The 12621-nt window shown below is 38.9% G+C and overlaps 2 protein-coding genes across 8 annotated transcripts in view; one reads left to right on the forward strand and one right to left on the reverse strand.

Annotated features, from left to right (window-relative positions):
* Window positions 1–12583, forward strand: napepld (N-acyl phosphatidylethanolamine phospholipase D). 5 transcript variants are annotated; one of them, XM_082511939.1, is made up of 10 exons: window positions 1–130; window positions 4612–4699; window positions 5909–6013; window positions 6906–7046; window positions 7594–7818; window positions 7912–8015; window positions 8150–8315; window positions 8524–8672; window positions 9045–9159; window positions 11257–12583. In XM_082511939.1, the coding sequence occupies exons 1-10, from the start codon at window positions 69–71 to the stop codon at window positions 11386–11388; spliced, it is 1287 nt and encodes a 428-aa protein (XP_082368065.1). In that variant the 5' UTR covers window positions 1–68; the 3' UTR covers window positions 11389–12583. The 5 variants fall into 5 exon arrangements, with proteins under 5 accessions (XP_082368065.1, XP_082368064.1, XP_082368068.1 ...); XM_082511938.1 differs by having other exon boundaries at window positions 2–231; XM_082511942.1 differs by lacking the exon at window positions 1–130 and adding an exon at window positions 1390–1623.
* Window positions 11354–12621, reverse strand: part of LOC309693000 (proline-rich protein 5-like) — a 24288-nt gene continuing 23020 nt past the window's right edge. For all 3 annotated transcript variants that reach the window (XM_082511936.1, XM_082511937.1, XM_082511935.1), the window contains one exon: window positions 11354–11425. The gene's annotated coding sequence lies outside the window, so the exon portion shown is untranslated. The remainder of the gene's footprint in view (window positions 11426–12621) is intronic.

Below are 12621 nucleotides of genomic sequence, written 5' to 3' on the forward strand. Positions count from 1 at the left end.
TCACAGTCTTCGCAGTCCGGACACTAAACCTCGTCTGTGCGTAACTTTGTGTCCTCTGCCAAGTAATTATGGTCAGATACAAGGGCCTGCAATGGAAACAGTGTTGTCCAAGTCTGGACTGTTGTGTTTGGTATGTAGTTGTAAGTTTAATAAGGTTAAGACGCGACTGAATTTAGTGGGTTTCCTTGGGTTACATTCCCTTCAGGTGTCCATCAGGTGGAGGAACTCGAGGTAAGTTAAGTCGTATATAAACTACACAAAGACTCTTTTAAACAGTCCTCATGGGAACCCTACAGTCACATAGTCCACTGCTGTGTCCGGGTCTCAGTCGTCATTTCAAACCGCTTTCTTCGTTATACTATCTTAAAAATATTCAAATTCTCGGTTATCTTACATGAACTAGAACCAGTGACACAGAGACAGCTGGGGCTCCTGCACTGCTGCTACAACTGTGGAAAATCCCAAATGAAAAGCAGTGTCTTTAATTAAAGACGGCATCACTCAAGTTACAAAATTTAATGTAGAGAATATTCCCTTTTTTTGTGCAGCTATATACCTATCACACAACTAAATAGCACTCACGCACACACACAAGAGTATGTATTATTGTGGGGTACACCTTACAATATAAAGCACCTTGTGGCGACTGTTGTTCTGATTTAGCGCTGAATAAATAAAATTGTATTGAAATTGAATGATTTTATTACTTTTGTTTTGGCTGAGGTATAATAATTAATATAATAATAATAATAATTACTAGTAACATTGGCGGTGGAATCAATGTTTAAAATACTGATTTAAAAATATTTTTCTTTTTTAACCCTCTGATGCATAGTGGTCACTGGAGTGGACAGCTACTAAAACGTACATATCTCTTTAATGCATTGGTTTCTATGGTGGAACTGCATATTAGCCTCTAGAGTGCTCTCTGCTGCCATGCTCCATTGAGGTCAATTCAGTGTTCAGTTAGTGCAACTGCAAGTAAATTTCCTCTGAATCAAAGATGGCAGACAAACTGTCACCCCTGCCGACCACTGCTGGCATATCCTGTCAATCCTTCTATGCTAAAAGAGCCCAACAGGTAAAAAAAATATGATGATATGCAGTAACATCTAGGGAAGGATATTATCTGTTTGGAATAAGAAATTGTTATGTCTAATATGTAGAAAACTACAATTAACCATGTGTCCACTGTAGTGGACATCATGCATTACCCACTATATTTTTTTAACAGAAGTCATAAATTGTCTCACTGTTTTTTGGGACTGTTTTGGTTATAATTAAGCATATAATTGTTACATTTATAAGCTACTCATTTAAAATATATATTTCTGTGCAGATCAGCTGTAGTTTGAGTTACTATAATAATTATTTTATCATATTTTGTAGACTTCAAATCCAGCAAAGAATAAGGCAGCGTACAGAATAGTCCAGGAAATTCCATCCAGCTCCAGTGATGATGATTTCATTGATGAGTGCAGTGATGAGGAGTTCAGTGATAAGTCCAGTGATGATGAGAGTGGCTGCCAGAGCAGAACAGAGACATAGGAACTACGGATGATGAAGACACAGACAGTCAGGATGCAGAAAGTGAGAACGATGAGGGGCAGGATGAAGAGGAAGGTCAGTATGATCAGGGAGCTGTGGGAGATGGGTACATGGCACCTGACCATACTCAAGCCCGCAAAAATATTTGGAAAGTCCAAGACAATGACTTGGTTGGAGACTTGCCTCCTTTTCTAGGAGAGTGGAAATTGAATGTGGAGGGGAAGGATCCCATAGATTTCTTCAGACATCTGTTTCCAGCAGATCTAATTGATAATATAACATACAACACCAACTTGTATGGGAAAGAACTGTCAGTAACAAGAGAAGAGATTCTCCCTCCAGCAATGCAAAAGAGGAAGACCCAGTGGGACCCCACAACCCGTGAAGTGGAGAGCAGTCACCAAAGTAGCCTGTGAGGTCAGGTTTGCCACAGGATATCACTGGCCCCAACTGACCGAGGTGAAAAATGCAAACAGGTGCCATGATGTTGTGTGCACACGGAAGACCAAATACATCTGCATGCAATGCTGTGTGCCATTGTGCCCTGGATGCGTTGCAAACTTTCGCACAGCCTAGGTGTGATGAACATAGAACTGTTTGGAGATGCAGAGACTAAGATGTCAGTTTGTGTTTTCTTCCAGCATGCTACTAAGGGCTTGGTAATACTGTCCTGCATCGTTATAGAACTGTGTAGACTCAAAAATGTTTCTCTTGTTGGAGATAGTTTGCCATATTCAGGTGTAGGATTCATAGCTAGGACTGTTGATTGGTTTTGTTATTTACGTCTAAACATTGGGGCCTTATGAGTTGAAAGTTCCAAAAAAAATTGCTGAGATGTTTTTCAAAGGATACAAGCAAACAAGTGTTTGTATATTTACAATAGAACACAAGGTAATTAATTTTTACAGTAAATTCACAGTATTTCATGCTAAGTGCTCAGGCGCATGTAGTCCACTGGAGTGGACAAGTTTATAACTTTATAAAAAAACATATTTTTGAAAAAAAAAGAGTTAAACATTTTTTTTCATGTCCTGAGAAGAATAAAAGCACTTAAGAAAAAAAATCTTGACCAAGGCTTTCATAATTCATGCATCAGAGGGTTTATAATACAGTTCGTTACAGCGGTTTTCTCCTTCATAAAATATCCCACAGCCGCGGCGAGAGTTTGTCGCGTCACGTGATCAAAGGGTTTTTCGCACCGACGTCAGAGAAGCCGAGCTGGTACCGAGATATGGTCCGTAACCGTTCTGCTGCATTAAGAACTTCACATTTTTTCTTTGAACGACGTCCTGCTAACAGCCGGCTTAACGTTTCCTGTCGATAGTCCCTCCGGGGTAATGCTGCAGTGATGTAAACTGTGCTGCAAAATGCGTGCAGCTCCTCATAAATGCTGCTCATTAAAACAGTCAGAAGCTAACGTTTATGCAGAGAACATGTCTCCTCGCTAAGGAAAGCACTGGTGGTATTCTGAGTTCAAGTTTTCGGGAAGGTAGGTGCTAGAACCTGACGTTAGACGACGCTTGTGGTATACGATAATGCTATGGTGGCCTGTTCCTAGAGTCATTGTTTTCCTTTTGAACACACTTGCTAGGCGAGTTCTCGGTAAAATACAGTGTGCAGTATTTCCTTCTTACGCTTGGTGAGGATATAATGGTTTAGTTTGTCAGTAGTGGTTTGCAGTTTGCCATCCTTATCGCGTGTTTGACACCTTTGCAACAGGAAACGGATAAATGTCATAATGTGCTGGTTAAACTCGATCAGTTGGCAGCTGTTGTCATGTTCATAATTATTTCCTTTCATGAATTCTTAATTAATTTCACAGCAGTATATATGATTAAGTCTATTTCGAACTTGTGTCAAGGTTATTTCTAGCATGTGCTGTCCAGTTTTTAAAGCTCACATGTGCGTTTATTCAATAGTAAAGTGATATTTCTCTTGAATTCAGGAAAAACCTGACTCGAGGTTGTTTGTTGTTTATACAACCATGGCAGGCATGCTGGCTAGATGCAAAGACCTATTTTGATTGTCATCCACAGAGCCCCATTGTTAACCTGGTGTGTGTGTGTGTGTGTAAGTTCCATTCATGAGGCCAAGTGCATCATCAGCATGGCATGGTTTAATGTGTGGATTTCCCCACAGAGAGCAAGTGCACTTTGGTTTTTTTGTTTCATAACTGCATTAGATGTAGTGGTTTATTTACTCCACTTCCCTCTGGGATTAATAAAGTTTCTCTGATTCTGATTATTTCTCTTTGCATAAGAGGATCCATGAAGGAAGCATTGCTGAGTGCATGATAGAGAGGGTGTATTCCAAACTCTGATAGTTGTGGATAATAGCAGGATGAGGAAGGGCTGTGATTAGACTTCTTGGCTTTCTCTCGTCTAAGTGCCTTCATAAATATATGCTTCTTTATCTGATGAAATCATTATTCACTCCGGTCACACACCCAGTCCTGTTTGAATGCTTTACGGCAAGGCAAACTCCATTTAAAGTTTAATTCTGCACCACCGTGTTTGAAGGAGACATTCACCCAAAAAAATTGCAGTTTAAGGTACCCATGAGTTCTTGCACGCTGTTAAGCTTTAATGTGGTAAACAGTGGAATTACAGTGCAAATGTCTTTAGATTTGTGTGTGTCAGAACATCAGTTACTTCTCAATCGCTGTTACTCAAGAGAAAAAAGCTGTCAACACACTTCTTCCTGCCAGCAAGTCCTTAATTATAAAAGCGGTGGCAAGGTTTGAACAACTGAATTTAATACACAGTGGAAGCATTTAAATGTCACGTCAGATAATAGTTTTATTTGAATACAGTAAAGCTGATGTCACTGTGCCTGATTATCATCTTTTTGTCTTATGCAAAGTGTTGCAGTTTAACTGTCTGCTGTTTGTGTGTTCTGTTATCAGTACAGTTCTATCAGTGAAAGGGGCCAGGCTATAACTTGGTTGCAGTTGTGTTTATGTAATGTCTTTGTTCTCATTGTCTTCTGGTATAATTGTGGTTCTGCTCGCTGTGCAGGACTTTGCAGCACTGTTGTGAAGTTAATACTGTGTTTGTGTGTCAGTGCTAGGTGTGGTCGGGGCGCTGAAGCCATGGAGAAGCCGTCATCTTCAGACAGAGCTGAGCTCGAGGAGAGAAAAGGCCTGGTGGAGGTAATGCACATTATCAGCTGCAATTAGATGGCGCCGTGGTTTAAATGGAAAGTTCACCGCAAAATGAAATATAAATGTTTTTCCTCTTGCCTATAATCGTCTTAATACAGCACCATCACAACAAAAGACATCTGCCTTCTGTTGAATATAATGGAAAAAGGTGGCACATGTTTACAAAGTTCTGCTTGGTAGCACTGCAAATTTGGTTGCATATTTGCTTTAGTTTTTTAGCTGGAGGTGAATATTGATAAGATTTTGTTGAAAGCGTTGGTATTCTCACATCCATCCATCCATCCTCCGCTTGTCCAAAGTTGGGTTGCGGTGGCAGCAGGTATTAGCTTGCGCAGTGTATTCTAGATGTCCTTCTCCTTAACCAGACTTTCCACTTCCTCCTGGGGTATCCCAAGGCGCTCTCCCAGGCCAGATGAGATATATGATCTCTCCAGAGGGTTCAGGGTCTACTTTGGGGTCTCCACCCAGTTGGGCTTGCCCAGGAGGTGCCAGAACCACCTCAGCTGGGTCCTTTTGACATGCAGGAGCAGCATCTCTACTCTGAGATCGCTCCACATGTCTGAGGCCCTCACCCTATCCCGAAGGCCCAGTCACCCTAGGGAGGAAACTGTTACTTTCTGATTTCAGTCTTTAGTAATTTTCTGTGTGGGGAACCAAATGAAATCCTACATAGATCTTCAGTGTAGCTGTATTATTATCTGATTGTGAACACAGTGTGGAAGCAGAGCAAGGGAAAAAAGAGACTGAGGAGTGCAGAAGCAACACTGCTATGAGTTTGATCCATTTGTTTTTCAGTGTCCAACTGTTGAGGGGAAAAAAAGGCCAGCCCTGGTAAACTTTGAAAACCGGTTTTTAATTCCCATTCCGAAACACACCTGTGCTTTTTCTTTTGACCTGCCAAATGTAATTACATGTTAAAATAGGTGCTTTGAAAAGGCTTTGCAATTACTGCTCAGGTCATTAACTCATGATAACCGTTAAAGGGACTTCTTAGTGTTTTTAAAACTGTTGTGTAATCCTGATGTATGTGTCAGTCTTTGACGCCAGAAGAATTTGCAGAATTTAATAAAAGCACTGATATTATTTTTTTCATGTTTTCTCAATACGTTCTTGTATGTTAAATGTTTATTTTCAATTCTTAAAAATGTTTAGAAGAATTCAAGTTTACTATAGTTTCTATGTGTACTCATTGTTCAGGATGGTGGCGAGCCTAGAGGTGCTGAGGGTGGAGAGGTGGATGCTCGGACTCCAAGGAAGAGCAGCTCCTCCCGCAAAAGCTTCCGCCTGGACTACCGACTGGAGGTAAGACCCTCTATTACTGTCACCCTGCTATCTAATAAAACCCAAATCATGAGGCTTCAGTATCACCTCAGAGCTTCTTCGTTCTGTGAAGTCCTCCTCTCTAGTTCCGCATGTTGTGTTTTGTTACATCCGAGTTCAGCTTTTAATGTCATGGATCACACAGTGTTCTTAAATTGGTTATATCAGGTGGTTGCTGTGTCTGTATCTACATTAGCATGCTTTAAATCTCATCTCACAGAAAGAGAAGTTTTTCTGTTGTTATTAATCATGTCAGAAAAACCTCCCTCGTTCTGTGGTGTTCCACAGGGATCATTTTTGGAACTATCCTGTTTAGCTTGTAGATGTTAACTCTTGAAAAGATAATATCTAATTTATAAAAACATTTCTACAAACTGTTTGATTTCCAAGTTTTAGTTAAATAACAATTTCTACATTTCATTTCTGATGAAAGAGACTCTTACCATTGTCCCAGATAGCGCAATCCCAAGGTTCAAACAAGGCAGTAGGTTTTGTTAGTTCTGTTAAATCTAGCTTATGTAACCTTGGGGTAATGTTGAATAGTTCCCTTTCTTTAGGTTGTTATGTCAGGAGTGGAACTTGTTTATTTTATCTAAGGGGCATCTTTTTGCTCCAAAACTTTGGAATAAGTTGTTTTATTGCTTCAGATGGGGCTTTTAAAAATGGGTAAAGTCAGGCTTTGGGGTCTTTGTGTCTGACTTTGTCTTGTTTATGTGTCCGTTTTGTTGTTTTGGTTTTATTTAATGTTTCTTCTTTAGGCATCAGGCACTTTGTGACTTTCCTGTGAAAAATAAACTTGTATATTTTATACAACTGTAGATTCCAAAATGACTTGCTAACATAGCAAATATGCTATTATTTACTTTTTTTGCAGGAAGAAGTGACAAAGTCGTGTCGGGACAAACATGGCCGCTGGGCTAACCCCTGGCCAACGTGGCGCTTTCCTTCCTACTCGATGCTGTTCAGGTTCCTGTTCTTAGAAAAAGATAACAGCAATGTACCTTCTAGTAAAGAGGTAGGTAATCACTTACTTATAATCACCAGTTTACTATTAGCTGTTGGTTTTAATCCAAGTCGCAGTGAAGCGTCACTAATCAATTTTTAAATGTGCAGGTCTCAAGTTTATATAGAAAACAGCTGTTGGCAAAATTTTGCCTCCTTGGAAATGAGTTCAGGACAAATACATCTTTACTAAGAATCACTGGCCGATTTCATCTCACACACACACTATTTATAGGTCTTATTGGAAAACCTGCTGAGCTCAGTGAGGGCTTAACAAGCTGCTTTCACACTGCAACAGAAAAAAGGTTAACCCGTTATTAGCACAGACTCTACTGTTTGTTGCTATATTCAAACTTTTAAAAATGGGTGTGCTTACCAACTACTAGCAAATTCATAGGTGTAAAGTACAGTTATAGCAAAGGTGGCCTTCAGCATTAAATAATTTGCCCCTCCTGCACCCATCTGTTTCATCCCTTCTTACATCTTACTTTGTCTGTTATTTATTTATTTTTTAAACTATGGATGGCCTGTTCCTCTCCCTCGTCTCTCTGTCTCTAAAGGCCCTGGATCGTGAGCTCCCTGTGATGGAGCCATACTTTGTGCAGAACCCAAACCTCTCTGGCTCCGGTCCAGGACTGAGAGTCACATGGCTGGGCCATGCCACAGTTCTGGTTGAAATCGATGGGGTGAATGTTCTGACAGATCCAATCTTCAGTCAGAGGGCATCGCCGATCCAATATATGGGACCCAAAAGATTCAGAGGTCCTCCTTGCACTGTGGAGCAGGTTCCTATATATACATACATATATTTTTGTTTGTTAAAATTTTTTATTTATTCCTCCACCTTTAAGGTTCTTCTTTTACTTTCCTGCCAACAGCTTCCTAGGATTGATGCAGTGGTCATCAGTCACTCTCATTACGATCATCTGGATGCTGGATCTGTGGCCAGTCTTAATGCTCGCTTCGGAGGAGAGCTACGCTGGTACGTGAGGTGGATCAGTGATTCACAATATTATTTCCATTCATGTCATATGTTCACTTCCCACTGTCAAACAGTGTGCCCTTTAGTGCCCTTTATTAGAAATTACATGTACCTTTTTGCATTGTGTGTGTCAGGTTCGTGCCAATGGGTTTGATGGACTGGCTGATGAAGATGGGCTGTGAGAATGTGATGGAGCTGGACTGGTGGGAGGAGAACTGTGTCCCAGGTCATGATGATGTCACGTTTGTTTGCACACCCTCGCAGCACTGGAGCAAACGCACAGCATGGGATGATAACAAAGTAAGATAATAACAACAACAATATGCACATTATTGCTTAATTGTTTAATAAGATTTAGTGAAGTGCCATGACCCTAAACAAGCCAACAGCAGAACTTTGTCATTTTTATAGGACAACAAATTCTGTTTAAATCTTTATCTTGAATTCAAAACAGATAAAATTGATAAAATTCAGGTCTTTTTTTTTTTTTTAAAAACATTTTTTCCAGTCTTTATGGAGCAGCTGGACCGTTTTGGGTCCAGACCATCGTTTCTTCTTTGCTGGCGACACTGGCTACTGTTCTTCCTTTGCGGAAATAGGACGACGCTTTGGACCATTTGACCTTGCAGCAATCCCTATCGGAGCATACCTGCCCAGGTAATACACATGTGCACTTTATTAAGAACATCCTTACAATCTAATGTTTGGCCACTGAATTTGCTTTTGTAATGTACATTCGGAACACGTCTAATGATTATTTTAACATTTCTACAGACAGTACTTTGTCACAATTACAAAAAAATAAATAGTTTTCTAAATAAGTAAACATATGTGGGAAAATGATGGCACTGTAGATTCAGTTTTTATTTACTCTGTTCTAGAGGCACATTCATGTTTCAACAATAAAGTCGGTAGGTAGAGTTAATTGCAGTTAACTCTACCTCTAAGCTATTCATTTTTCCATAATGCTGTGCCTATTGTAACAAAAACAGATATCAAAGACTACTTGAATATTACTTGGTTTTTCAGAGACGTGATGAAAGGACAGCATGTAGATCCAGAGGAGGCCGTTCAGATTCACGAGGACCTTCAGGCCAGACAGTCGGTGGCCATTCACTGGGGCACCTTTGCCCTCGCGTATGAGGTAATGCCACACAAATACATTTATTTAGTTATGGATCCCTTATATATTCTTTAAATAAATATTTAAAACCTAGATGATTTGCCTTCTTTGAAAGAGTTGGAATAGAAGATCAATGGCCCTCTAATGCCTGAGATTTGCAAAGATGGAATAATCAATTCTGTAGCATCAGAATCCACTTACCGGCTCAATGTGTTTATTAAGTTTGTGGTTTTATGTTGAACTATTGACTATTCACTGGACTACTGCACAGTGAATTTAAAGATTCTTATTGTCACCATGGCATTGCCACCATGAATACTTCAACTTTGCTTTAAAACATTGGTTATAGGGATTTAAAGTCATGATGCTATTTCCATTACTCAATGCATACCTCTTTCTCATCAAAATTTGATTTTGTCCATATCTCACTATCTTCCCAAGATTAACTTCCAGTGATCACTCCTGCGTTACTGTTGTAACAGACACATCTGAGTTGTGAGCCTCCCCTAGTCTTTTTTCCCCCTCTAACCCCATTTCTTTAACAAGCAAACACATGTTTATATTTGTGCTTTGGTCATGCTTAATGTTCACATGTGTTTTTGCTCTATATCTTTTGACTTATTTGAGCTACCCTACTAAGTCCTGGTGTACTAAATAGAGGACATCCTGGGCTTTCCAATGATACGTCATGTGTTTGGGTCCCCTTTTAGCTACAAAAAGGAAGGAAATCACACAAAATTAATGGGAAGATTCTTTTTTCCTCTGTTCTCATGAGGATATAATCATTTTGAAACAAGTTAGTTGACAGGTTGACTGACTGGTGTTTCTATTTTTTTTTTTTTTTTTTTTTTACAACAAAGGTTACATAATGCAAGGTATTTCAGTAGCATTCAATTTAGTATTTTGTTACTATTATACAACCTCACTTCCAAAATTGTTGAGGCGCTGTATGAAATGTAAATAAAAACAGAATGCAGTGATTTTCAGATCTCAAACCCATATTTGATTGATAATGAAACATAAAAAAAGCATCAAATGATTAGAGACATTTTACCATTTCCTGAAAGATATTGGCTCATTTTGAATTTGATGGGAGCAGCACATCTCAAAAAAATTTGGGATGGAGGCAACAAAAGATTGATAAACTAAGTGAGACTAAAGAGAAACAGCTGGAGGAACACTTTACAGCTAATTAGTGTTATTGGCAATGGGTCACTAACATGATTTGGCATAAAAAGAGGGTTTCTTCAAAGTGATCTTAACCACCCTGAAAAAAAAAAAAAACTGCATTTGTAAATTATTTAAAAAAATTCTAAAATTGACTTAAAAAGACTTTAAATAGTACATATCATCTACAGAATTCAGATAATCTGGAGAAATCTGTGTGCAAGGGCCAAGGTTAAAAATCAGTAATGTCCTAAAAACGTTGAGCCCACAGGTGTAACTGCATTACAATTTGCATGATTCTGTCATGAAAAATCAAAGCATTGTCTCAGGAACACTTCCTGAAACCACTCAGTGAGTACAGTTTACCATGTTATGCACAAATGTGGGCTAAATCTACATCATGAAAAGAAGTAGCCGTATAGGAACAGGCATAAGATCTTCAACAGGCTATAGCTCATTTAAAATGGACAGAGTCAGATTAGAATAATGAGACAGCATTTCTCTCCCAAAGCTGGTCTACTCATTACCCAGTCATTTATGGACTGTTTATCTTGTGGAAAGCACAGGTTTATGAGATTTGCAAATCATCATTCTCTTTTTATTTACATTTTACAGAGCATTCCAATTTTTTTGTAATCTAAGGCAGTTAGTATTTGAGGTTGCAATAGACCTAAGAGCTACTCTGTGAGTGCCATATCAATGCAAGAGCTCGTTGTTTAGATATAGTGTTGTGACACTATTATGTTCTGGCAACACAGTAAAACAAAGGTTTCATTGTTGAGCTGCATGAGTATTCCTGCAGCCGTCCCAGTTTAATGCAGCCTCTGTTGAAATCGAAGTGATATAAATGTAATAATCACTGAAAAATCTGCAGAACTAAACAAAAACTGAATGTGTTGGAGTAGCTGCTCGAACAATATCTTAACATGCATGTTTTCTCTTGTCATGCAGTATTACCTCGATCCACCTCTTCGACTCAGAGAGGCTTTGGAACAGAAGGGACTGAAACCAGATTGTTTCTTCACTTTGCATCATGGGGAGTCTCGCCTTATATCTGCACAGGACGAAGACGTCTTCGACTGATGTGCAGTGTTTTTGTGGCCCGTTTCTATGGATTTGTCTGTAACAAAGTGCAGTAAATTCATAACATGCAGAATCCCAGTTTAAAAAAAAAAGTTGTGATAATTGCATATGTATATGCAGCCTGTATCAACTAGAAATCAAAACTAGGCCACAATATTGAATGTTGCACTGCCATCACATGGTCATTGGTAGGCAGTACTTACCTACAGGAGCTGTTCTTCTCATGGTTCATAAATAAGCAAAAGGCATAAGATTTACTTGATCCTGGAATCTGTACTTGGTTCTGTGTAGTAGTCAGTGTGGCAAATGAAACATGGTAAAAGTATATCAAACAAATTTAGACAACTAGATTTTTAAAATTTGAACTGTATTAAAAACACCAAAAACTTTTTGTATTGCCAAACAAGTAATCTTATTTTGTGCAGCTCAGTATTTGTGAAATGCTAACTTGCATTCTAGTGTGCATTATTGTGATTGAAATTTCGTGGTGTGCACACTGCTTTACACCGAACGAGAGAAAAATTCTCTGCGGGTACAATTTTACAGATCAGAGGATCTGGTTAAAATACATCTGCTGTGCTTATATCTTAAGTAAAGTTTTCTTTCAGGATCTTAGAAGCTGTAATATGAAAGAAATACTAGAGGATAGAGGATTTTGTGGTGTAATAATATTTCAACATTGATGTTAAATCATGCAACACTACAAAGACTTTTCTGAATGTGCTACGAGAACTCAAAATTGAGCGACGCAAAAATAGTTTATCTATTATCAGAGTCTGAAACTCTCAGCGACCGAGTGCCAATAGCAAACGTGGAGCAGTGCTGTCTAGATGTAGAAGTTGAGCTGGGTTCAGCTTCGTGCCTTGCAAATATTATGCACTGCTGCAGGTTTAGACATTTGGCTTTGATGCTGTGAAACCACAGTTTCTTTCTTTGCTTATCAGTGTGATCATTTCCAGTTTTACCTTTCCGTTTTTAGCCGGATGGGTTTGAGTCAAAGAGCAACAGTAGATTAGTGTTTTTGAACACAGTTGAAGCAAAATTCGGTTTTTAATGCCTGAATGTATGAACACATAACAGCACAATGTTGAGCTCATGTACTGCAGTAACAGGTTTATAAAGGTAAAAAGAAAAATGTTGTTTACATGTCACAGTGTCACTGATTTACAGAATAAATATTACTTTGCATTTAAAATGGTGTTGTTTTTTCTCTTCTTTTTTTGTTAGTAGTAA

This window comes from Aulonocara stuartgranti (genome assembly GCF_965226115.1).
Source record: "Aulonocara stuartgranti genome assembly, chromosome: 17".
NCBI classification, from domain to species: Eukaryota; Metazoa; Chordata; class Actinopteri; order Cichliformes; family Cichlidae; genus Aulonocara; species Aulonocara stuartgranti.